The 25,000-nt window shown below is 53.8% G+C and overlaps 2 protein-coding genes across 3 annotated transcripts in view; one reads left to right on the plus strand and one right to left on the minus strand.

The window, feature by feature from the left end:
* The first annotated feature begins 315 nt into the window (after window positions 1-315).
* On the plus strand, window positions 316-14,211 carry Colgalt1 (collagen beta(1-O)galactosyltransferase 1). Its single transcript, XM_021219133.1, has 12 exons — window positions 316-782; window positions 1,300-1,410; window positions 2,088-2,205; window positions 6,974-7,108; window positions 7,556-7,760; window positions 8,970-9,089; window positions 9,972-10,048; window positions 10,119-10,225; window positions 11,092-11,224; window positions 12,028-12,155; window positions 12,415-12,621; window positions 12,793-14,211. The coding sequence occupies exons 1-12, from the start codon at window positions 529-531 to the stop codon at window positions 13,058-13,060; spliced, it is 1,863 nt and encodes a 620-aa protein (XP_021074792.1). The 5' UTR covers window positions 316-528; the 3' UTR covers window positions 13,061-14,211.
* Window positions 14,212-16,683: 2,472 nt separating this feature from the next.
* Unc13a (unc-13 homolog A) overlaps window positions 16,684-25,000 on the minus strand; it is a 46,498-nt gene continuing 38,181 nt past the window's right edge. Inside the window, exons 39-45 of one of the 2 annotated variants that reach the window (XM_029532109.1) lie at window positions 24,260-24,316; window positions 23,979-24,059; window positions 23,593-23,740; window positions 22,513-22,569; window positions 20,199-20,291; window positions 19,763-19,922; window positions 16,684-18,977 (exon numbers count right to left, since the gene is read on the minus strand). In XM_029532109.1, the coding sequence (XP_029387969.1) occupies window positions 18,677-18,977; window positions 19,763-19,922; window positions 20,199-20,291; window positions 22,513-22,569; window positions 23,593-23,740; window positions 23,979-24,059; window positions 24,260-24,316 (897 nt within the window). In that variant the 3' untranslated portion in view covers window positions 16,684-18,676. The remainder of the gene's footprint in view (window positions 18,978-19,762; window positions 19,923-20,198; window positions 20,292-22,512; window positions 22,570-23,592; window positions 23,741-23,978; window positions 24,060-24,259; window positions 24,317-25,000) is intronic. The other variant, XM_021219748.2, reaches the window with a different exon arrangement.

The following is a 25,000-nucleotide window of genomic DNA, read 5'->3' on the forward strand; positions in this document are numbered from 1 at the left end:
TGTAGACCAGGCTGGCCTCGAACTCAGAAATCCGCCTGCCTCTGCCTCCAAGTGCTGGGATTAAAGGCGTGTGCCACCACTGCTCGGCTCGCTGGCTTCTTAAATGAAGCAATGAACAAACGAAAATAACCATGTCGCAACCTTGGAAACTGAGGTTCTAACTAGAAGAAACTTCTGTAAAGAGCGTGAGTTTAGAGGGCTCCAAAACAGGGAACACTCTCAGGGCGCGGTCACGGAACTGTCTGTGTCTTTAAAGGGCGAGCTAGGGGCGGGCCTTCCGGAACCTCCCAGCAAGTGACGTCTTGTGACCGGGGTATTGCGGTCGGCGGAGAGCAGTGGTGGCTTTTAAAGGCGTAGCCTTGTCACCGCCTCTCCTCGAGGACTCACAGCTCGGCCCGCGGGCCACTTCCCTTTAAGGAGCGTGTCAGGGGTGGGACCTGGATGTGTCCTTCCCGCCGCCGACTCCTTTAAGGCGCGGCCCGACTCGTCCGCCGGCAGAAAAGCTGCTTAAAGGCGACGCGTGGCGCGATGGCGGCGTTGCCACGCGAGTCACGCGGGCTGCCGCTGCTGCCGCTGCTGCCGCTGCTCCTACTGCTGCCGCCGCTGGGCGGCCCGCGCGGCGCGTCCGGCTACTTCCCAGAGGAGCGCTGGAGCCCCGAGTCCCCGCTACAGGCGCCGCGCGTGCTCATCGCGCTGCTGGCGCGGAACGCGGCACCCGCGCTGCCCGCCACACTGGGCGCCCTGGAGCAGCTGCGCCACCCACGGGAGCGCACGGCGCTGTGGTGAGCTGCGGGCCCTTGCGCAGTGCACGGGGACTAGGCGGGACTCAAGTTTGTACCGGAGGGACGTGGTTGTGCACTTGGTGGGCTCGGCTGCGCACTGTGGAGACTCAGAAAGAGGACCTGAGTTATGTACCCCAGGGATCCGATTACTCACTGAGGGGCTCTGTACCCATAGTGCCCGGCCTCGTCCCCACTGCGGCTTGGGACCCCGAGCTGCTGTCTCCTCCCCTCAGGTACTTAGGAATCTGTTCCGATTTGCTGCCAGCCCTCAGAGCGAGCTACCAGCCTAGACTCCTCAGAATGGGCCAGGCTGGTGCTTCCAGACCCTTATAGCGAACTCCGGGACTTCCAGATAAGACTCCTGAGGCTCGGGCCAGTCATCTTTACTGCCCTGTCGCTGATGGATGGGCAACAGGCTTGGAGTGTAGCGAGTTTTATCCAGGGTGTTATATCTGATGGGTCTGAGGCAGGTTGGGAAACCCCCGGTGCCATCATCTTGTCCTGTCTGTGCTCACAGGGTGGCCACAGATCACAACACTGACAACACTTCAGCCATACTTCGAGAGTGGCTGGTGGCAGTGAAGGGTTTGTACCACTCTGTGGAGTGGCGACCGGCAGAGGAACCCAGGTGAGGCTCAAACCCCCAACTGGGGTACCGAAGCTTGGGAAGCTAGGAGCTAGAATGCTCCAGTTCCAGCGTCAGCTTCCCCATCAGGTCCCCATCCTCTCAGCAGACCTTTGTTCCGCTGTCCTTCACTCCATTGTGCAACTTTGGACACAACCGCCACACCTTTGTGGCTGAATTCCTTTGTGTCTGGTGGCCACCTACTGCTGTGTCTAAGGTCTTGTCAGTATCCACTCTCCTGTTTAACTTCATGATAAGCCTGTCTTACTGTGGAGTCCAGATTGGCCTTGCAGTTGCCAGCCTCCTGCCTCAGTCTCCTGAGTGCTAGAATCACCCGGCGCTACTGCATCAGACTCAGCCTGTGGGACAGTGTGCAGTAACGTGTGTGCATGCTCATGCTCCTGTTCTCAGAGGCACCGCGGTGGCCCCAGGCTCTCCCCAGCCATGCCGAGCTTTCCTTGGTTTTCAGCTTGCCAGTAGCTTTTATGCCTCTGGACTCTTGCACATGCTGGGCTGGCATTTAGGCCCCTGTGTCCTGTCCCCCTCCCATGCTCTACACAGAGGTCTTCAGATCCACTTGCCTACCACCTCTGTGAAGTCCTCCATGATCCCCCTGCAGCTGTGCTCTCTGGGCCCCCATGGTGCCCTGTGATGTGCACACCATAGCTGTTCCTTTGCAGCTCCTACCCAGACGAAGAGGGCCCCAAACACTGGTCTGATTCTCGCTACGAGCATGTCATGAAACTGCGCCAAGCAGCCTTGAAGTCAGCTAGGGACATGTGGGCTGACTACATTCTGGTGAGTCTCTGAGTTGGGGAGTCTTCATTATCCACAGGGAGGATAGAATGGGTGGATGTAGGAGCTACCAGTAACCCATTTTTCAGAAGGGTAAACTGAGGATCAGAAAGGACAGGGGAAGCTAGGTGGTGAGTACACCTTTAATCCCAGCCTTTGGGAGGCAGAGGCAGGTGGACCTCTGAGTTTGAGGCCAGCCTGTTGTACACAGTGAGTTCCAGGACAGCCAGGGCTACATAGAAACCTTGTCTTGAAAAGCCAGGAAGAAAAAAGGAGGGTGTGTGTGTGTGGTTACAGCTCTGTGTAGAGTGCTTGCTGAGCATACTTGAGGCATTGGGTTCCACCCAGGTTCCCAAATAAAGAACAAGTGGGCCTTTGTATCCTCTTAGGGCCAGGCACTAGATTGTGTCTTTTTAAATACCTATTTTATTTACCTATTTTACTTATTTGTGAGTGAGGGGCATGAGCGGTCTGAGGACAAGCTGTCACTTCCCTCCTTCCACTAGGCGGGTCCTGGGGATTGAATTTTTGTGGCTTAATTTCAAGCAGCAAGGGTCACAAGCTTAGGTGGGCGTTAGTGACAAGTTGCTGCTGGGCCTGACCTCCACTTCCTGTGTCCTGGCCTGCAGTGGGCTCTAAGGAGGAAGCAGCTGCAGTGCTCGGAGGTGACCTAGCTCCAGGACTCCTGAGGCGGGAGGATGGAGAATTACATGCCAGTCTAGGTGACAGCAAACTGTCCTGAAACTATGATGGGGCCGGAGAGCTGGCTGTTCTTGCAGAGGACCCAGGATGAGCTCACAACCCTCTGTAACCCAGGCCCTAGGGAAGCTGAAGCCCTTTCTAGCCTGTGCTGGCACTGCAGTTGCATGCTGGTGCTGGCATGGTCACCCATGCAGTTTAAAGAGATCTTTTTTTTGGGCCGGGCGTGGTGGCGCATGCCTTTAATCCCAGCACTCGGGAGGCAGAGGCAGGCGGATTTCTGAGTTCGAGGCCAGCCTGGTCTACAAAGTGAGTTCCAGGTCAGCTAGGGCTATACAGAGAAATCCTGTCTCGAAAAACCAAAAAAAAAAAAAAAAAATCCTTTGTATTAAAGATGACTTATTTATTGTTTTTATTAATTCATTTATTTATTCTTGTATTTAGAGGCAAAGTTTCTCTATGTAGCCCTGGCTATCATGGAACTTCCCATGTAGATCAGCCTGACCTCGAACTCAGAGATCCACCTGCTTCCTGAATTCTAGGTTAAAGGTGATAGCCATCGCACCCAGCTAGATTTATTTATTTTAATTTTCTGGGTATGGGTGTTTTGCCTGCATGACAATCTGTGTATCACATGAATGCCTGGTGCCCGCAGAGGTCAGAGTAAGGCTTTGGATGTCCTGGAACTATGGTTGCAGATGGTGTGAGTTGCTATTGCTGTGGCCCTGAGGGCGACTACAGGTGGATCTCCAGGTCTCAGTTTCCTTTGCTGAGCCATTGACTGACAGCTTGCTATAAATCCTGGCTGTGTAGCTTTCGCTAGCCTGGAACCTGTGGTCCTCCTGCCTCAGCCTCTCAGGTACTGAGGTGACTTGTCATGAGCCCACAAACTTTAACATGGTTATCTTTGTGCAAGTGCTAAGAGGAGCCCAGGTCTCCTGGGGTCTCATGTGTCCCGGGTAGGGCAGGGTTGGATTGCTCTGCTGCTGGTGGCATTCTAGCTCTGTCCTCATGTGCCTGCAGGGTCCTTGGCCTCACAGATTCAGCACAGTGAGGGAGGTGTCTGACCTGTAACCCTCAAACCCAGGGTGGCCCCACAGGAAGGACTCAGGGGATGTAGAGGGTGACTAGTGCCCAGCCATGGAGACAGGGCCACATTAGCTTTAACAGAGAGCTCTGTGCAGGGCAGGGCCGTGTCAACTTGATGGTTTTCTGCAGTGCCACCACTCACCCTGCTGTGGGCAGCGGTGTTACGTCGTTTTACTTTCTTGGTTACATTTATGAATGGGTTGCCCTGAGTAGTCATAACCTTGTGGAAACTGGAGAACAACTTAGGGAAGTCTGTTCTCAGCTTCCACCCTGCAAGCCCTGGGGTGAGCTCCGATTACCAGGCTCAGCAGAGCCTCCTGCTGCGTGCCTAACTGAACTTTGCCTGGGATGGGGGAGTCTGGTGACGTTAGCCTGGGGAGGCATGGAGACTCCAGAAGGAGGAAGGTGAATCCTGTTCCTTAGCCCATTTCACAGATGAGAAAGTAGATGCTGATGGTAGGAAAAGAAATGTGGTGTGGATCCGGAGTGCTTTGTCGGTTGCTAGAAGCACCTGGGACTTGTGGAGCCTTGCGGAGCAGATGCCTGCCCTTTCCGCTGCTTTCACTGTTTTCACAGTTTCCCCTTGGCCAGCCTGGCTGGAGATCACCCTGATGGTAACTGCTATAGAAAGTTAGATTTTTTTTGGTACTAGGGGACTTAGGAGCACAGCACTGGAATATGAAGTCACTTCCTTGGTGCTTTAAATTTTTTTTGTTTTTGTTTTTGTTTTTTTGAGACAGTTTCTCTGTGTAGCCCTGGCTGTCCTGGAACTCACTCTGTAGACCAGGCTGGCCTGGAACTCAGAAATCCACCTGCTTCTGCCTCCCAAGTGCTGGTATTAAAGGCGTGTGCCACCACTGCCCGGCTTAATTTTTTAATGTAGTTTTATTATTGTTATTATTATTATTATTATTATTATTATTATTATTATTATTATTATTATTCAGCCCTAGTTTGCCTGAAACTCGCTCTGTAGACCAGGCTAGCGTCAAAATAGAGATCTGCCTGCCTCTTTCTCCCAAGTGCTGTCACACCAGGCTATCTATCTATCTATCTATCTACCTACTTTTTTTTTTTTTTTTGAGATGGGGTTTTCTTGTGTAACCCTGGGTGTTATAGAACTTGTTCTATAGACCTGGCTGGCTTCTAACTCACCGAGACCCACCTGCCTCTGCCTCCTAAGTACCGGGGTTAAAGGCGTGCGGCATCACCACCCTGCTAAGGTTTTCTTGAGCTGCAGTTTGTTTACTTGACACCAAATCAACCTTTTCATGTGCGCAGTTCTTCAACATTTAGCCATCACACTGTCCATCCAACTGTCACCTCTTTAGACCATTCTACCTCTGGGGTGCAGTCTGCCATCCCTCACCAGTCCCTGGCAGCTTCCAGTCTGCCGGCCTCCTGCCTGCCTTTGCCTGTTTAGGCCTGTCCCTGCCCTGTAGCTACACCCTGTGTGTCAGGACACAGCTCGCAGTGTCATCCACTTTATAGCGTGAATTCTGCGTTGTAGTGGCTGAGCAATATTCCGAATGGTGGCCTCCCTTTCTCTGCTCGGCAGCCTTTGTACATTTCCTTTGGTTCCTGTGACGGGTGCTATGTTTGAACCCCTGCCTTCAGTATTCTGAGGTTCATTTCCCAGGACGGAAGGTTAGATTGTGTCTTTCTCTAACTGTGCGGGTTGGGGGAGGGGTGAGCTGCCAGGCTACCTGGACTCACACATGATTCTAGTGTTTGCAGGGTCAGCACTTGACCCCAAAGCTCCCCAGAGGCAGTGTGGCCTCCTCAGCTAGAGACACCATGGAGCCGTGGAGACAGAGAGGCCCTGTGTCACCATGGTCCTGGGTGGCAGAGAGGTCCTGTCACCATGGCCCTGGGTGGCAGAGAGGCCCTGTGTCACCATGGCCCTGGGTGGCAGAGAGGCCCTGTGTCACCATGGCCCTGGGTGGCAGAGAGGTGGGAATGGCAGTTGACATTGTGCATGGGCAGTGGAAGGTAGATTTGTGGCCAGAGCCACAGGAAAGCCACAGCTGTCCCTGGTGAGTCCAGAATGTGGAGTCTGGCTTGTAGTATTTGCATGTGTGTTGTGAGACATGTGACTCCCCTGTCGTTTGCAGTACATCAGGTAACAGTACAATGGGGTAGAGCCTGGACTGGCTCTCAGCCACACCCCAGCCCTAACGGCCAAGGTGGGTTGTTGTGGTTGTTGTTGTTGTTCTTTTAAAGATTTATTTATTTAGCCGGGCGTGGTGGTGCACGCCTTTAATCCCAGCACTCGGGAGAAGAGGCAGGCGGATTTCTGAGTTTGAGGCCAGTCTGGTCTACAAAGTGAATTCCAGGACAGCCGGGGCTCTACAGAGAAACCTTGTCTCAGTAAACCAAAAAAAAAAAAAAAAAAAGATTTATTTATTTAATGTAAGTACACTGTAGCTGTCTTCAGACACCCAGAAGATGGCATCAGATCTCATTATGGATGGTTGTGGGCCACCATGTGTTTGCTGGGATTTGAACTCAGGACCATCGGAAGAGCAGTCAGTGCTCTTAACTGATGAGTCATCTTTCCAGCCCCCCAAGGTTTTGTTTTTAAATAATATTAAAAAAATTTTTTTATTTGTGAGTTACTCCCTGAGTCAGGGTCCCACTGAAGCTGGCACCCACTTGTACCCACTGGCCCATCTCCTGTCTCCATTTCTATTGCTGGGAGGCAGACACTGAGGCCACAGCTTACTGTGGGTGCTGGGCATGTGGCTCAGGCTCCTGCGAGTGTTCTGCAGTACTTTACCCCACTGGGCCATGCCCCAGCTTCCTCACTCTGTTCTGAGCTGCCATGTGGGTGCTGGAAACTGAACCTGGGACCTCTGCAAGAGCAGCCAGTGCTCTTAACCACTGAGCCACCACAGAGGCACTGAGAGAACTCAGGCTCCGTGGGACAGCCATACCTCTCCACCTGGGCTGGTCAGGATGAAAACAGGTGAACCTTTTGCAGTTCATAGACAGCGACAACTTGATCACCAACCCCGACACTCTGAGCCTGCTCATCGCTGAGAACAAGACAGTGGTGGCCCCCATGCTGGACTCCCGAGCGGCATACTCCAACTTCTGGTGTGGGATGACTTCGCAGGTACAGTGGGGACTTGAATAGATAGATTGAGCGCCTGACAGACACCATCAGGGCAATCCTCAGACAATAGCGGGGCAGGATCTGGAGGGCTTCCCAACCCCTTCATTACTGAGCTTGCAGCAGGGAGAGGGGGTGGTGATGAGAATCTGGCCCAAATTTACACAGGAAGCAGCAGTGTGTGTGTGTGTGTGTGTGTGTGTGTGTGTGTGTGTGTGCGCGCAGGGGGGTGGAGAGGGGTAGGTTGGTGCTTCAGGCATGGCTTGATCCAGGTGTTCCAGCATAAGGTAATGATCCCAGTCAACTGGCCATGTCTACTACATGGCTCTTGGGGATGCCTGTTGTGGCCGGCTGGAAGCAAGTATCACAGGGTATACCCCATTCTTGCCTCTGAAGCTTCCTGCTGTGGGCTTCAGCGCCCCCTGACCACACCTCCCCTTCTTCCTTCAGGGCTACTACAAGCGCACCCCTGCCTATATCCCCATCCGAAAACGAGACCGCAGGGGCTGCTTTGCAGTTCCCATGGTGCACTCTACCTTCCTCATTGACCTGCGTAAGGCTGCATCCAGGAACCTGGCCTTTTACCCACCGCACCCAGACTACACCTGGTCTTTTGACGACATCATCGTCTTCGCCTTCTCCTGTAAACAGGCAGGTGAGTGAGACCAGGTGCTGGATGGTGGTGTGGGCTCCACATTGAGAAAGTCCAAAGAACGGGCGTGCAGAGTGCAGATGGGCCTCAGGCTGAGCTGTATTAGGGAGGTTTGGCTGAGCTCCTGGGACTTGATGTCTGTAGCATGGCCGCCTCATCGGCCCTTACTCTAAAGCTCCTTAAGACCTGTTGATCATCAGGTAGTTCACACCTGTGATCCCGGAACACTGAGGCAGGAGGATGGTAAGTTTATGACACACAAGGTGAGATCCCAAATAACAACAAGGGGTATGATGGATATCACATCTCCCAGCATGTGTACTCTCAAGAGTGTTGTGTGTGTGTGTGCGCATGCGTGGGTGTGAGGGTGGGTGGGTGGAGACCAGAGGTCATAATCAGGTATCCTCCTCTGCACCATATTTACTTGCTTACTTGTGCACACACCACAGCACACTCATGAAAATTCCTACAGAGGACACTTTGGAGGAGTCAGGTCTTCCCTTCTGCTGTGGGTCCTGGGGATTGAACTCAGGTCTTTAGTTTGGTAACAAGTGCCTTTATCTACTGAATCATCTCATTGATGAGGCGGCCATGCTACAGACATCAAGTCCCAGGAGCTCAGCCATGGGATTTTGCATTTAGTGTTCTCCATTTACTACATGGAACTAAAGCCAAAGAAAAAGGAATATGGATTAAGCAGGAAGCAGAAGGGTGGGTGTTTTCAGGAAAAGAACTCGTAGAGCATGGTGTGCTCACCTTTAATCCTAGCACTTGGGAGGCAGAGGCAGGTGGATTTCTGAGTTTGAGGCCAGCCTGGTCTACAGAGTGAGTTCCAGGACAGCCTGGGCTACACAGAGAAACCTGTCTCAAAACCAACCAACCAACCAACCAACCAACCAACCAACCAACCAACCAAAAAAACCCAAAAAACAAAAAACCAAACACACACACACACACCAAAGAAACCTGGCTCACCTGTAAGTTTTTCCAAACCAGAGTTAAGCACATTGACTGGTGAGACCCGACCTCACTCCTGCTTTGAGCACCCTCAGTTTTCACATTTGTGAAGAGTGACCAAAATCTGGGGTGAGGACCAGTGATTGTTTGCCTGAGATAGGTATCATGCAGCCCAGGCTGGCCTGCAGCTCACCACGCCCCAGCTGCCATCTCGAGAGCATGCGCCACTGACTTGCATCTCGTGTCCACCCTCAGAGGTGCAAATGTACGTGTGCAATAAGGAGGTGTACGGCTTCCTGCCTGTTCCACTGCGTGCGCACAGCAGCTTGCAGGACGAAGCAGAGAGCTTCATGCACGTGCAGCTGGAGGTCATGGGTGAGTCTCCTTGGGCCCTGGCCTCATCATCATGCATGCATCTCAAGAACTAACTGGGTACTGTTGGGTGGCAGTCCCTGTGTGTGGTGTGTGACTGAGGGAGACCATAGTCCCTGCCACTGGGGAGTTCTACAGTAGTCATAGGGTCAGCTGTCATCCTGGCATCTGCCATCCTCTTGTGTGTCTGTGCCCTCTGGTGTCCCCACACCACTGAGAAAACTGAAACATGAGCTGCTGTCTGTGGCACATGCCTGTCAACTTGGCAGTCTGGAGGCTGAGTCCAAGGGATGGTGGTTGTCAGCATCCTGGGCTATAGCTTGAAAACACAGCCAAAAAGACTGATCCTGTTTTGCAGCAAAGTTATTCTGTTCCTAAAGGTTGGTACACCTATGTAGCTTTTAGAGGGTCACATTTGGAGGGACAGCAGCCAGTGTGAGCCTCACTGCATTTGTGTAAAGCTTCTGAGAGTATGGCTGAAGAAAGCAGGTCTGTATCCCACATGCACATGTGTGAAGTCATCACACTTGCACTACTGGGATAATCCCTATGCATCTATTGAGTGCCTGCTGTTACCAGGCACTGTGTTTGGCTCTGGGTTTGCAATGTGAGTAGACAGATCCCACAGCCCTCCCAGGATGTTAGAGATGGAGTCTGGAAAACAGGGATAGTGTCCTGATGGGCAAAGCGTGACACTTGGGCCAGAAGAGCCTGACCAGAGAGGCCTGGAGGCTCCCACTGCCTGGGCTGTCACAGCTGAGATCTGAGTTGCTCTGGGCAGGAACGTGGCAGGGGTGAAGATCCTGGGACATACCCTGGTCATACTGGGAGCTGGGAGAAGGTGGGGTCCTGGGACCCCAGTGACCCCTGCTTTCTTGCTCTCAGTGAAGCATCCACCAGTACAGCTCTCCCGATTCATCTCAGCACCCAGGAAGACTGCTGACAAGATGGGCTTCGATGAGGTGGGCTGGGGCCTCCTGGGTGGGGGGAGGCAGCCAGCCTGACCCCACCTCACTGAGGTTCTGGCTACAGGTCTTCATGATCAACCTGAAGCGGAGGCGGGACCGGCGAGAACGCATGCTGCGGGCACTGCATGAGCAGGAGATTGAATGCCAGCTGGTAGAGGCTGTAGATGGCAAGTGAGTACTGTGTGTGTATGTGTACGTGTGTGTGTGTGTGTGTGTGTGTGTACGTGTGTGTGTGTGCACATGTGTGTGTGCATGTGCTTGTGTATGTATGTGTGTCCATGTGTATGCCTATGTATGTGTGTGTCTATGTGCCTGTGTATGCATGTGCATGCATGCACGTGTGCTTGTACACACAGCCTTCTGGGAAGCGTAGAAGGAATGGAGCTAGCTCTCTCAGACCTCACTCAATACAGATGTGGTAGAGGAATGAACAAGTCCACAGCCAGGGAACAGGAAGGTTCTCATCCTGGGATAAGCTGCCATGCTCTTGTACAAAGTGGTGTAGTGGGGTGGGGTGGGGGAAAGAGCCAGACTGTGAGGCCATTCACAGGATTGCTGAGGTTGATCAGTAGGCAGAGCTGCTTTTGTCTTACCTCACCTCTCCCCATCTGCTCCTTATCACCATCGCGATCCCTTCTCCCATCCTTTTCTTCATCCTTCTCCTTTCATGCCACTCTCCCTCCTCTTGATCCTCAACCTCTTTCCTAACCCCTCTCCTTTTTCCCTACTCTGTATTCTCTTCCTATCCCCCTGCTTTCCTCCCAATCCCCATTTTTCCTCATCCTTGCCCTGCCCCCCATCCTCCTCATCCTCCTTGTTCTCCTCACCATCCTCTCCATCCTCCTCACTCTCCTCATCCTCCCCATCCACCTTGCTCTCCTCATCATCCTCCCCATCCTCCTTGCTCTCCTCACCATCCTCTCCATCCTCTTCATCCTCCCCATCCTCTTCATCTTCCCCATCCTCCTTGTTCTCCTCACCATCTTTGTCCTCCTCCTCTTATTGCTAACATCCTCTTCCCTCTGGCATCCCCACAGAGCCATGAACACCAGCCAGGTGGAGGCCATGGGCATCCAAATGCTACCTGGCTACCGGGACCCCTACCATGGGCGGCCGCTCACCAAGGGAGAGCTGGGCTGCTTTCTCAGCCACTACAACATCTGGAAGGAGGTAGGTGTCTGGGATGAGGGAGGCCTGATCCACAGTCCTTGGTCTCTTCATAGATTAGGTCAGGTCCAGAGTCCCAGGGAGGAATTATGGTCTCCATGCCACCAGTGGCAGAATCTGTGACTACATTTTGGTGTCTGTTGCATGAACTGTCTTCACATTAGCCCTGATACACCAGAGTGGGGCAGCCACTGCCTTGGCATTGCCAAGATGCAGAAAGTGGGCCTGGGGGATAAGGGGGCCTCAGGGGTGAAGTTGTGATCCCCAAGTGAGAACTGCTTGTCTCGCAACCTGACTCTGCTCACTGTTTATTGAAGTGGTGATGGCTTCTAGCTTTAATGCCACTGGACAATAGCTGGTGATGAGCCATGATGTCACACAAGAACCAGGTTTGGAACCTGCAAATGGGGCTGGATGAGTGGGGTGTTGGCTCCAGATGATAAGGTACAGGAAGTAGAGCATCTAACTGTTCAAGATGATGGGTGCTCCTGTGAGCCACCCTCCTTTCCTAAAGTTCTTCATGGGCATTCCGTTAACTTCATTGTTTATAGTGAGGCCTCCTAGACTGGGGGCATTGCACCAAGGAGGAAGGGTAAGAGGAGCCTGCCTGTTTACAAGAGGAAGGCGTCTTAGTATCACAGGCTAAACACAGGCAGAGGTCCTAGGCAAGAAAAGCCCAGGTAGGCAGGCAGAAGAGTGACATGGCGGGCAAATAGCTGGATGTGGAAGGCTGGGATGCATATTTCCTTCCTAGAAAGCAGTTCTGGGGCTGGGTCTCCTTGACTTGGAGTGCCACCTTCCCTCAGGTGGTTGACCGGGGACTACAGAAATCACTAGTGTTTGAGGATGATCTGCGTTTTGAGATCTTCTTCAAGAGACGTCTGATGAACCTCATGCGGGATGTGGAGCGTGAGGGGCTGGACTGGGACCTCATGTGAGTGGAGGTTGGTGGGAGGGTTAGGGGTGGGACACCAGCCTCGGGTACTAGCCCAGGCATGACCAGGGCTCAGGGGCAGAGCCTGGAGCTTAAGGACAAAGTAAGGCTAGAACCTGGAGGACGTCAGAGCTCTGCTGTCTGTTGGGTTGACTTGGTTTCTTCCCAATTTCCCTGTGCCAAGCTTTATACCTTGTCTCTGTGTAGCATTCTCTGGCAGGTAGAAGACATGTAACAAGTCTCTTATTCTGCACCCCAGATACGTGGGCCGGAAGCGCATGCAGGTGGAGCATCCTGAAAAGGCTGTGCCCCGTGTAAGGAACCTGGTGGAGGCTGATTATTCCTACTGGACGCTAGCCTATGTAATCTCCCTGCAAGGTGCTCAGAAGTTGCTTGCTGCCAAGCCACTGGCTAAAATGCTACCTGTTGATGAGTTTCTGCCTGTCATGTTTGACAAGCACCCAATGTAAGAAGGCTATGAAGGGGTGGGTATTTGAGGGGATTTGGGTGGCAGGCTGGGATCTTTTGAGTCCTGGAAGATAAGGGCAGGGGACTGTTGGCTAGGCATGGTGGGGTGAATCCTAGTGGACTCAAAGGAGAGTCTCCATCTCCCCTATGTCTTTGCTATCTCCCATAGGTCAGAATACAAGAGTCACTTCTCTCCCCGCAACCTGCGTGCCTTCTCTGTGGAGCCCCTCCTTATCTACCCTACACACTACACAGGGGATGATGGCTATGTAAGTGACACAGAGACCTCAGTTGTGTGGAATAATGAGCAAGTTAAGACTGACTGGGACCGAGCCAAGTCCCAGAAGATGCGGGAACAGCAAGCACTGAGCCGTGAGGCCAAGAACTCAGATGTGCTCCAGTCTCCACTGGACAGTACTGCCCGTGATGAGCTTTAAGGTAGCTGGCAAAAAGCCAAAGCCACTGCTACACACCTAAACTTCATGTGCTTGCCTGGGACTATACGGCCACTCAGGCAGACAACAGAGAGCTCTACAAGCACAGAGGTCTCCATGTCTTCCTGTTTAGCAGCCACTTGTGCACAGGTAGCATTTATGGAGTACTTACTGCATGCCAGAAAGAGGGCTGGCCACCAAGAGATTGGGCAGGAATAAGCACGGTCTGTCGGGTCCACCGTGAGGGAAGTTCTCTTGTTAGAACAATGAAAGAGGCATGATTCCCCTCTCAGTGATGGGCTGATCATGTTTTTGTTGTTCGGACTGAGTCAGGTATTAGGGGTACATACTCATTTTTAAAATCCGTTTGAGTATTTATTGAGGGCTTACTGTATGTTAGGTACCATTCTTAACTCTGGGAATACTGAAATAAGAAAAAAAAATCAAGCAAAATATACCAAGCAGCTGCTATGTACCAGGTCTTAGGAACCACTGATGAGTTGAGTGTCTACTATGAGTCACTCAGTAGGTGCTGGAGATGGATGTCCCAGTGGTGCTTATCTTTGTAGTGGGCATGATGTGCTTACAGTGGAAACAGTATTATTGACCCCGTGTGCTAGGCTACACACTGAGCACAATGACAGAGTCTAAACAGAATGTAACAAGCGTTTATTGAGCACCTAGTGTATCAGGCCTCTGACTCCCATTTGGGTTGAGAAATAGACACCCTCCAACCTGTCTGCTGGAGGACACTGTGCTTCCCTTATCTAGATGAGAGCATTGTTCTCCTTCCCTTGGTTGACTGCTGGGTTTCAGGATACTCATGACCTTGCAAGCCTCCCCACCCCCCATGCCCCTGGGCTGGGGCTCCCTTGCCCACCCCTTACTTCCAGAGCTTCTCTCTGCCCTTGCGTCTCAGGTGTCCCTCAGCTGCTCATGTGTTTGGGGCCTTGAGGTGCCCAGCTGTATTGGGGTGCTCCTCTTGGCCTGGGCAGTGTGTTTCCCAGCAGACCAGGGGGTTGCAGTCTCTTCAAAACCAAATTGACTGTCAACTGGACAGTGGGTACCACCTTCTTGGGATGACTGCTTGCCTGCTCAGGTCTTGGTAACTTGCTCATGTTTGTATTAAATTCTCCTCATTGGTTTTCACTGAAGTCTGTGGGTTTGGTGCCCCACGTCCCTGTCCCCGCCGGTCAGGATCTGAGGAGACAGTAGGGTTTTCAGGCGCGTGTTGTTCAGACCACCAGGCACTGAAGGGAGTGTGGGTGTGGATATTTTGGGAATCCTATGCCCCCACCTCACAAAGCAGCTGTGGGAGAATCTGGTGGATAGATTGTGCAAGATCTTATGGTGGCCATTGCAGCCTGTCTTTCTATGGAAACAGACTCCACAATACTTGCTCAGGGAAGGAGCCCTTTAGGAGGTGACAATGAGCAGTCACTGTTGCCCCTGGACAGAGAGACTGGGTTGCTAGTTTCAGTTCCTGTCTGATGAAGCACGCCAAAAGCAGCTTGAAGACAAACTCAAGGCCAGAATTATGAGGAAACTGCTGACTGGCTAGCTCTGACTTCTGCTCAGTCCAGGGCTACCTGCCTAGGAATGGTCCACAATGTGGATTCTTGGTGTCAATCATCAATCAAAATGCCTTGTAGACATGGCCAAGGGCATGACATTGTGAGTCCTGAGTAGAGATGCCTCTCAGCTATGTAGGGCTGACAGCTGGAAATCAGACAGAGCCTCCTATACCCAGATGCTAGGGTTTTCTGGATCGGGTTTACCAGTGCCCAGGATCATCTGGTTCTGGCCTGGGAGTGTGGGGATGGTTTTGATGCTAAGGTCCTGTTCCCAAATTGGTTCTTGATCTATCAGTAAAGATGCCATGGGCCAACTGCTGGGTAGAAAGAATATGTGAGACTTCTGGGTCCCCGCAGGTAAGCGAGCAGTTGAAAGGAGAGGGAAAGGAGTTTTCACCATGCTTCAGAGGGAGAAAAGCCAACCAGCCATGTGAGATCTCAGGTGGTGGGACCAGGCTGCTTCTGCAGGTGGGGGATTGGGACTGTTGAGTTGGGACTGAGGTTGAGTACAGATTTAGGGTGCTGAGCTGGGTGTCCTGGTAAGTGCACACTAGCTGAGGCAGATTGCAGGCACCCAGCAGTTGGGCCAAAAAGGCAGGTTAAAATTGAACAATTGTGTGTGTCTGTGATGTTTTTTATCCACAGGTCCAATATTCTCTGGGCGGGGGCTGGTAGCAAGGTCTGTTCCTGGAGTTTAGGCAGGGTAAGCAAAAGTTACTCACTACATGGGAGTATGCACAAATGGCATGGTGACTGGTGTGGACTAAGAAACTGTCCACACTCTGACCAGATGGCTCCTACCACACTTGTCCCTGGGTCTTCTCTGTACCCTCTAGGACAATGTCACTCAATGGCCCAGGTTCACAGGGCTCTTCTCTAACATTGTGTGGGACCCCACATAGTATGTGCAATTATTTTCTAGGTTCTCATATAGCCTAGGCTGTCCGACTATGTAACCAGGGATGATCTAAAATTCTGATCTTTCTGCCTCCACCTCCCAGGGCCTGTGATGACAGACAAGCACATGCCTAGTTCACGGTGCCAGGGCTTCCTGTGCTCAAGGCAAGCATTCCAACAACCAAGTGCCCCACCCCATTCTAGCAGGCCTCTGCTTCTCGGTTGGTTTGGGGTGCCCATGGTTATGCTTGCTGGCCGAGCAGGGTGTACTTGTTCTGGGAGAAGGAAGACTCTGAGTAAAGACAGCCTGGACCTTTGCATATGTCTAGCCCCCAACAGTTTTAGTGTGTGGAGGACAATTTCAGGGAGTCTTCCTTCCACCATGTGCAGCCCCAGGGTTGAATTCAGCTTCCGGTTTGGTAGCAAGCACCTTTACCTACTAGGCCCTTACTGAGGTTTTTGTCTAAAGGAGCTCAAGAACTCCAGCCAGTTCCAGAGATTCTGTTTTTGTTTTGTTTTGTTGTTTGTTTTTGTTTTTCTTTTTGTTTTTTAATGTTAATAAAATATTTTTTACAGAGACCAAAAAGTCAAAATAGTGCAAAACATCTCAACGCCATGCACTCATGAACACTCCCCCGGTATGTGTCCCAAGTCACGTGTTGACTGAGAATTGAGAGCATCTTGAAAGATGCTGGACTAACGGGGTGGACCCTAAAAACCCTCCAAAACAAAACAAAACAAAACAAAAAAAAACAAACCAAAAGCACACTGGTATTCTACCTTTGCAGTCACATGCTAAGAAAGGCAAGTCAGAGGGGCTCCCTGGGCTGCACGGCAGGGGCTGGGGTCAGGAACCTTCTGGGGTGAAGAGGACTCTTGCTTGTCACCTGTGTCACCCGGATCCAACAGCTCAGCCGAATTCGCTTTTTAAAACAATAAGATGCAGAGAGGAGAGGGAGGTGGGTCCGCAGAGCCGGCTTTGGTCCTGAAAGATGCTGGGGTAGATGGGTGCGGTGGGCAGAATCAGGCCGACCCCACCCCCAGCAGGGCTGCCCTTGGGACCTGAGAGGTCGGCGGTCCAGGCTGAGAGAGGTCCCCAGGAATTCTGGGTACACTTGATTTTTTGCATGTCTGATGGGGCAGGTGAGGTGACAGGCCCTGGGGCCTGAAACAGACTGGAGTACAGAGGACGACCCTTCAAGTGCTGACTTGCCCAGACATGGTGAGCTGACTGCAGGGCCTTTTTAATTTTTCAGCGCCGGGAAAGGAACTTTCCGATGCATGGTTGGCAGGTGCTGAGCTCCGCCCTAGTCCCCTAACTGAGGAAGATAAGCCTGGACCCCAGCCCCTTCCACCTGCTCTTCCTCTCCCTCGTCTGCCCACACTGCAACCTCCCTCACCCCTTGGCATCCGCCTCTCCTGGGGGTGGGGCTGTGGCTTCTTCCTGCCTGCTGAAGGCCAGGCTAACCAGTCTCCAACCGCCCCTGACCTGCGGATTCTGGAGCTGCACCCCAGTATGTTCTAATGCAGGACTCCAACGGCGAGGGGCCGCCAGGGCGAGGTGGTGAGAAATCAACCAGCCAGGCCCTGGAGTAACTTCCTTTCAGGACATTGCTATATCTGGGGCTGTCCTGAGATCAGAGCTCGGCCCTCTGCTCTACTTCCATCTATTGTGTCCTGGGCTCAGCTTGGACACCTCCCACATATTTGTCAAGTCAGGGGAAACTAATGAAAAACGGTGCATGTGAATTGGGGTCACATGCAGACCCTCAGCCACTCTCAACACAATTCAAGTCAGCATGACCTTCCTTCAATGACTGTGACCTGATTATTCTGGGGAAGCTTGGGGCTCCCGTGAAGCCTCAGTCTCATGACATCAGGGCCAAATCAGAAAAGGGAAAGAATACTGGGGAATTCCTTGAGTAATGATTTGTACGGGGGTGGGGGTGGGGGTGGTAGAGTGTGGGGGTTGTAGTGGATGCTGAGAAGATGAATAGGTCTCTGGGTAAATAAGGGAATTTCAGACAGTCCTTAGCCTGGGAGTCAGACCAATTCCCTAGACAAACACTCCCATGTACTTCCTTCTGGGGCTAGAAAACACACACACACAGGCACACACTTGCACACATGCAGAGGTCACCATAACTGTCTTGGCTCTGTCAGTCACACAAACCCCCACATTCTTGCCAGCAATATAGAAACTTTATATGATTGCTCGCTGGTTAGGCCACTTCCCCTTTAGCCATATTTGATGCCCTAAAGTGTAAGTCACTCTCTCCTGAGCTCCAGTGTGGGCGGGATCGAGTCCCCCCTCAATATATGGAATGTAGCCTCTGAACTCCCTGTCCATGGATGAAACCTGGATCCTAGGTAAGAACCTGAATTCTACTGTCACTGCACGTGACATTCAGGGGACATGCTGTGGTTCAAAGCCAATTAGAAAGGGTCACCCCTTTATCACGAGCACAGGACACTCAGAAATGCACGCTCCTATCCGCACTCTCCCTCCTTCCTAGCTTCTCATCCCTCTGTTATTTCCTCTCTGGATTTGGAGAAAAGATGGGATGGGGCCCTTGGCTCTGGGAAAACCCCAACTCCCCCTCCCCCCTTGACTAGGCTGGTTCCAACTAAAGTCCCAGAAGGAAGGGCAAGGACAGAAACTTGTTTGGCAGCGGGTTCAATGGGGGGGGGGGCGCCTGGCCTGTGGGGCCTTCGGGGAAGAATCGGGGAGATTCTAAATCGGGTATTTAGCAGCGATGGGGGCTGAGCCTTTCGTCGGCGCTCAGCCCACCGTGTGTGGCACGAGCAGGGTGTCGCCAGCTGCCAGTGGGCCCGCTGCTGAGGTCGGGGTCCGCAGAGAGAGGCGCCCTCAGCCCCAGGTGTGCGCCAAGGGCGCGTGTGCTTTTTGAGAGCCCATCCCGCACTGTATTTTGCACAGACACCAGAGGCTACGACCCGGCCTCCCAGGCAGCCCTGCCCAGCCCATGCCCTGGGCACCGGACCCTCTATGGCTTTTCCAGGGGCAGGAGGCAGGGCCTCCCCAGCCAAGGCCACTGAGGTGCAGGGGCGTGGCCTCTGGAGAGACGCTGGTCTAGGGAAGGCGGGGCCTCATCCGTTCCCCGGCCCCGCCCCGCCGCCAAAACGCGCGCTAGGGCGCAGGCGCGGCACCGCCCTCCTCGGCTGAGCGCGTGTCCGACTTGAGCTTGACGAACTCCTTGGCCACCTCATCGTTGCTGCGCTGCGACAGGATGCGCAGCACTGTGAGCCCCGTGTCGTCCATGTGGATGCGGCGGCCGAGTGGAAGCCAGCACGCGGCGCTCCCGCGCTGGGCCAGCTCCCGCAGTTGCAGCACCGCCAGCCCCACGGTGCGGTCTTCGCGCGCGAAGCAGTAGTCCTTCACGCACACCTGCAGCTCGTAGCACTCGGGGCCCGCGTCGGCGCTCAGGGAGCTGTGGGCAAGGACCGGCTCAGCGAGAGGCCACCGCGAGCCCAGTCACCCGCCGCCACGCAGGGGAGCCACCAGCGAGCCATTCACACCACACCGCCACGTACGTTAGTAGTTTGTACTCCTGGGAAGTTGGCAAAAGAACCCCTTCCACGCTACCCGGGTCGCTCCCACAAAAAGCCCGCCAACTAGACCACGCCCACTAGGAAACCCACAGCCCAGACCGGATCTGCCCAGCGCATCCCGTAGGGCAGGAGACTGAATGAACCCCACAGCGCAGCTGAGATCCCTAAGGCGCAGCAGCTTGAGTTTGGGCTCCGGCCACGCCCACTCCTTCACCCCTGCTGGCCACGCCCCTTTCCGGTCCCTGCTGCACCCTGCCTTTTGCTCAGTTTTCTGGGATCCGGCCACGACGGTCAGCCTCCTGTAGCCAACCCCCACTACTATCCCATCTCCCCAGTACCAACCTCTGCCGCGTGTGGCGGCCATCCCTACCCTGCACTACACTCAGAGCCAACTACTCTAAATGACAAAGCTATTGGCCGGAGCAGGCCCGGACCCCTGTGACGTCACTCCCGTGCCCAGGATCCTCTTGCCCATCTTCTCCTCGTCCCTCCTACCCCTACCCCAAGCATATTACCTCCCCCAAGGACCTGCCTATCTGAGAAAGGGACCGTGACCCGAAAGTCCCTCTTTGCACCTTGTCTATGGCTGTGCCCACCACCCCTGGACACCAGTGGCACCCACTGGTCCCGAGGTTCATCTGAGGGCATTCCCCACCCGACTCACAACTGGAAGCTCTCGTTATACTTGGGCGCCCAGCTGTTGTTTTTGGATTTGGTGGCGAACTTGCGTTTCTTGTCGCTAAGCTGAGGTCCAACGATGTTGACCTCGATAAACGGGCGGAAGATGCCAGAAGTCTGCCACTTGAGGTCATTGGCGGCCACCACTGTTGGGGTAGAGGGGAAGTCTAGTGATGTTCCCCGTGTGACAGAACCACTCTGGTTATTCAGGTCGGAAAGAGACCCCAGCAAGCCTCTCTGACAGGAGACTGGGGAAGAGGGACTAAGTCTTGGGGTCCTGTTGGAACTCCCGGATGCAGCCAAGCCCAACACGGATTTAGCTCAGGATTTTTCCGTTTTCTAAACCACCAAAGAAAACAATTCCCTGCCCTTGAGCTTCAGTGAGTCTGACCTTGGCTCCTTCCCTCGTCGGGCCGACTCACCCTTTACTGTGACCTTCTGTTCCCCAGTTCCCGGATGGGTGAACAGCTCCACGTGGACGGACACTTCACCTACAGGGTCCTCCACTCCAGAGCCTGGGTGGGACAGGGAAGATGCCTGATATGAACTAGGTTCTTCCCCTCCCACCAGAAGCACCCTCAGTCACCTCCCCCACCCCGTGCTGGCAGCCACAGGTCACAGAAGCACTGAGGGGAAGGGATGGCAGATGCCACTAGGAAGCTAAGAGTCCTAAGCTGTGGAGTTTCGCTGCTTCGATGTGTGACTTGAGGCAAATCTCTTAACCTCCTGAGTCGAGTGCATCGGCCTCATTTTCTCCTGGGCTCTCCCTGCCTCCTGAGCCTGCTTCAATGATTCTCTCTGGCTGTCAGTGCTGCTGACTCTTCCCTGGCTTTTCTCCCTCTCTCCTCTGTGTGTCCATCCAGTTCCCTGTCCCCACACTAGCCCGAGGTGGTGGGACCTAGAAAAGTCCTGACTATGTTGCCTTCAAAATGTATCTGGAATCTGCTCATGTGTCTGTGCAGACCTGGCCCAGCTCCTGCCCTGACACCCTGGGCTAGTAGCTTCCCAGGTTTGGTTCTCTGCCCTCTCGGCCACCAAGACAACAGTAAAAAACGGCCTAGCAGACCCCATCCCTCCTCTGCACAGGATCCTCCCATGGCTCCCATCTCAGGCTTAGAAGCACTTCTGTCTTCTTACAGGGTCCCTCCCAAGAGGCCCTTAGAGTCCAGTGCCCCACCCACAGGCTCCTTCCCAGCCTTCTAAAGCCTCCCAGAATGCCCTGCCCCCTGACATGATAGCTTCTGTTGCCCCTGTCCTGACGCCAGATCTACTGGCAAACTTCAGTTCCCACTGAGCAGCTCTTCAAAAGCTGTGGTGACTCAGCTACAATGGTCCACGCAGGGCATTTCCTGCCCCGGCAGCGATTGTCCTCTGCATGGTCATGTGATCCAGGCTGGGCTAATAGAAACTCAGTTCCTAATTTTTATTGTAATCTGGCCACGAAGGTCTCCAAGGATACCAATTGACCAATGGCATTGGAATCTGGATCCGGCTATTCCTGATGTCAACAACCCCCTAATATTAGTTTCCTAGTCAACTAATTTGTCTGTGTGGTAGCCATGTGCAGGGCCCTTCCCAATCGCCATTAAGTGTCATGCTGGGGACCCATGAGGGGTCAGCTTAAAAACTACTGCTTTAACCATCCAGACCTGTGACTCAGATGCACATCCCAGGGCCTGTGAGGCTGTGGCCACCAGCACCTCACCAACACCCCCACCCTACCCTGCCCCGCCCCACCCCAGGCAGCTCTCCACTCCCAGGGCACCCCATGCACGGGCATGGCAAGGAAGAGAATGTGGAAGGCAAGGTGATCATCAGAGGTTCATCCAGGTTACCTGTGCTGGACAGGAAGTGATGGGGATCAGGAAACAGGGCGGCCAGGAGACTCCTGCGCTCATGGCCTCAGCACTGTCCACCCCAGGCGGCCACCCATATCATCTCAGATACCTCCCCAGTCACATGCTCAGCCCCCTCCCCCCAGGCCAATGCTTCAGCAAGCTCAGTCCGGGCCAGAGGTGGGGTGCTGGGGAGTTAGACATGGTGGGTTGTGTAAAAGGTCAGATCAAGGCCCAGGCTAGTAAGAAGTGAGGAGGAGGCGGTGCCGGCCCCCACCCCAGGTTTGCTGGCTCCACCAGGAAGGGGCTGTTACACACTCCACCCTCCCACCATAACCAGAATCCCTTGGAGGGGAAGGAGATGCCTTGACCCTCAACCACAGGAAACCTCAGGTGCCTGTGGGAAGACTGGACAGGATGCAAGTTCTTTTTGGATGGAGGCAGGTGTTTGGCCAAGATTGGTGGGAACACGTGATCCCCCTATCGCAGCTTCCCAAGTACAGGGACCACAGGCCTGTGACATCAGGCACACCTGGAAATGTCCATCTTGACTATCCCTGTTTTCCAGGTGGCAGAACAGTCGGGGAGGAGGCTGGCTGCAGAATGGCTGACTTAGGATCTGAGCACACTTCATTGTTTAGGGTTTTTTTTTTTGTGTGTGTGTGTGTGTGTGTGTGTGTGCTTTTCTGGGAAAGGAAGCCGCAGGCCCAGCCTGGGATGCGTGTGTCTTGGGAGAAAGGGATGGGGACTCCTTCCCTGAGTGGAGCCAGCAAGCCGCCCTTCCCCATGTGCGAGGACATGGCGCCCCCGTGCGGGAAGGCCAGGGTCTTACTAGCCGGGCAGGGGGAAGGGCGCAGGCACCGGGCACCGCGTGCGGGTGGCGGGCGGCGCAGGCACGTACCCATCTCAGGACAAACGTCTTCACTAAGGGTAAACCTAGTCCCCTTTCCACCATGGACTGACCAGGATGGACAGGGAGGGAGGAGGAGAGGAGGGAGGAGTGTACGTGGCGGGGGGCGGGAGGGGGAGGCGCAGAAAGGGGGCAGCGAGTGACAGGAAGAACAAGAGAGCAAGAGAGAGAGAGAACAAGAGAGAGAGAGAGAGAGAGAGAGAGAGAGAGAGAGAGAGAGAGAGAGAGAGAAGGGGAGAGAGAAAGAAACGTCAGTGCAGACGGACGGACAGACAGCCTCCCACTCCGGGAACACTAGGGACACCAAAAGCAACAAGAACAGGAAGAGAAACTGAGGCTTGGGCTCCACCCGCTGTGCGGGGTTGGGGGCCATGAATGACAACCTTCCTCGTTCCACCACAAGAACAAAGCCTGAGGTCACCAACCTCTGCCCAACTGGCACCTTTGGGGTAATTCTGAACGGGGGTCCAGAGAGAGAAAGAGAGAGAGAGAGAGAGAGAGAGAGAGAGAGATACTAGGACCTTGGACCCCTGCCCTGTGGCCTCAGCTGCTGCACGAGAGCTCAGAGGGACGGGGACAGAAGCAACACAGACAGACAGAGGGATCCGGGGAGACCTGAGGCCCAGCACCTCCCAGGTCCTCACACCTCCCAGGGCCAGATCCTTGAGCCTGTCAATCATTCCACATCTTTGACACAGCGCAGAGGCCCCGCCCCTAAGGAGGAAGCCACGCTTTGAATCCATGACAACAGATTTCACCTGGAGCTCTCAATTATCCCTTATTCTATGAGTACCACAGAAGTCCTGCCCCAGAGCGGACAACCAGGTCCCGCCCTCATTGAGAGTCACTCCGTTGCCCTGGAAGCTTTAAAATCCTGGCTTCTGGAGTCAGTGAGGTTCCCTCCAACGGCTGTCCATCACCCCTTGTTTCTTTGTCTTGAAAGAATCGCCTTTGGTGCCTAGATGTCGGATGCCCGCCCCCATTGAGATCTGTCAGTCATTCAGGGGAGGAGCCTGCGGCTGGGCGGGGAGACTCTGGTTGGCCCGGGAAGAAAGCACCAGAGTCCCTTACCCTGTGCTGACTGCGTCTGCACGAAGGTTTTGATGAGCAGGTCGGTGGCCTGCGTGTAGAGCGACAGGGCGTAGCGCAGAGACTGGAGGTCCGGGCTCTTTTCCAGGAAGGTCTTCTTGAGGCCCACGCCCCCCGCGTGGAAGTATTGCTGAGGGTGGACACAGTGAGGCTGCAAATGGCTCCCAGCACCTCTGCTAACAAGCACCTCTCACCCTCGCCATCTTCACCAGGCCACAGCTGCCCCAGGACTTCGTATTTACTGTGTGCACAGGTGGAAAGTTTCTCCCTGCTCACTACCCATATACTTTACTCTGTAAATGCTTATGTATTCCTCAAATCCCACTTCCTCACACCCTCTCTTAAACCCTCTGTAGCCCCTCCCTTACCTTGATGGTGTCCAGGGCCAGTTCAACAACAGCGCACTGCTTTGGGGTCAAGCTCTTGGCTTCTTCCCGTACCATGTGATCCTGTGGGGATGGCGGGGAGAGGTTAGGTGGGCAAAGCTTTGACACTGTGAGTCTTTGCTTTCCATGCTGTGGATCACGTGATTTGTATCCTTGATCCATTATACTCAAGGACATTTTAAGTGGGGTTCAGGTCTGGGAGCAGGGTTTTTTGCCTGTTGATCTGTCCCTAGTCTTTCTCCTGAGATCTTCTACCCCCTCACCTTAAGTTTGGACAGCTGGCCCAGCTCCTTGGCAGCATTGAAGATCATTTGTGTCCCCTGTGGAAAACAGCAGGTGGCTCGGGTGAGTGTGCGTTTTCTAAATGGTTCCCCCCATCCTGAGCGACCCAAACCCAACCGCCAACTTGGTTCCTGTCCGAAGGTTCAAGCAATGTTTGAGTCCCATGGACAGTGGGATCAGAAGCCCCAGTGAGATTCAGGGGCACATGGCACCTTGTTGCAGGAGAAGCCCTGTTCTCTGGGAACACTGCCCACCCTGTCATACCCACCATGACCTCACAACTGGAAGACATAAGAGAAACAGGCATGTGGCTGCCTGCCCAGGTGTGTCATGGTAAGGGAGGACAGAGATGGGCAATGGATCCTGAGCCAGGCTGGGCATTCAGGGACCCACCCTGAGGGAATTTCCTTTCCCCTAGCCACCCCTCTGGGGTTGGGGGGGAGACGACTCTTTGAGCACCAGGAAGACTCCTCACATACTGGCATCTGCATATATTCCCCCTCTCCCCAAGATGCCCACCAGATGCCAACTATGGCTATGCAGAGCCAGGCAGGTCTTGGTGAAAACTCCAGCCAGGCTATATAGCCCTGGATAGGTGACTTAACCCCTCTGAAACTGCTACCCCTTTAGATGGTGGTCACAGCCACCCTATGGCCTCGATGACTTGTTTGCTGTCTTTGTCTCGTCACAGGTAATGCCTGGCAAACTGGGTCCCACCCTCA

The sequence above is a fragment of the Mus pahari genome, chromosome 19 (assembly GCF_900095145.1).
Source record: "Mus pahari chromosome 19, PAHARI_EIJ_v1.1, whole genome shotgun sequence".
Taxonomy (NCBI): domain Eukaryota; kingdom Metazoa; phylum Chordata; class Mammalia; order Rodentia; family Muridae; genus Mus; species Mus pahari.

What these genes read in the sequence shown, in the direction of transcription:
- Colgalt1 (XM_021219133.1), top strand. Translation starts at nt 529, where the DNA reads ATGGCGGCGTTGCCACGCGAGTCACGCGGGCTGCCGCTGCTGCCGCTG. An exon ending in TGTGGGCTGACTACATTCTG is followed by an intron (nt 2,206 to 6,973) that starts GTGAGTCTCTGA and finishes AACCTTTTGCAG; the next exon opens with TTCATAGACAGCGACAACTT. An exon ending in GTAGAGGCTGTAGATGGCAA is followed by an intron (nt 10,226 to 11,091) that starts GTGAGTACTGTG and finishes GCATCCCCACAG; the next exon opens with AGCCATGAACACCAGCCAGG.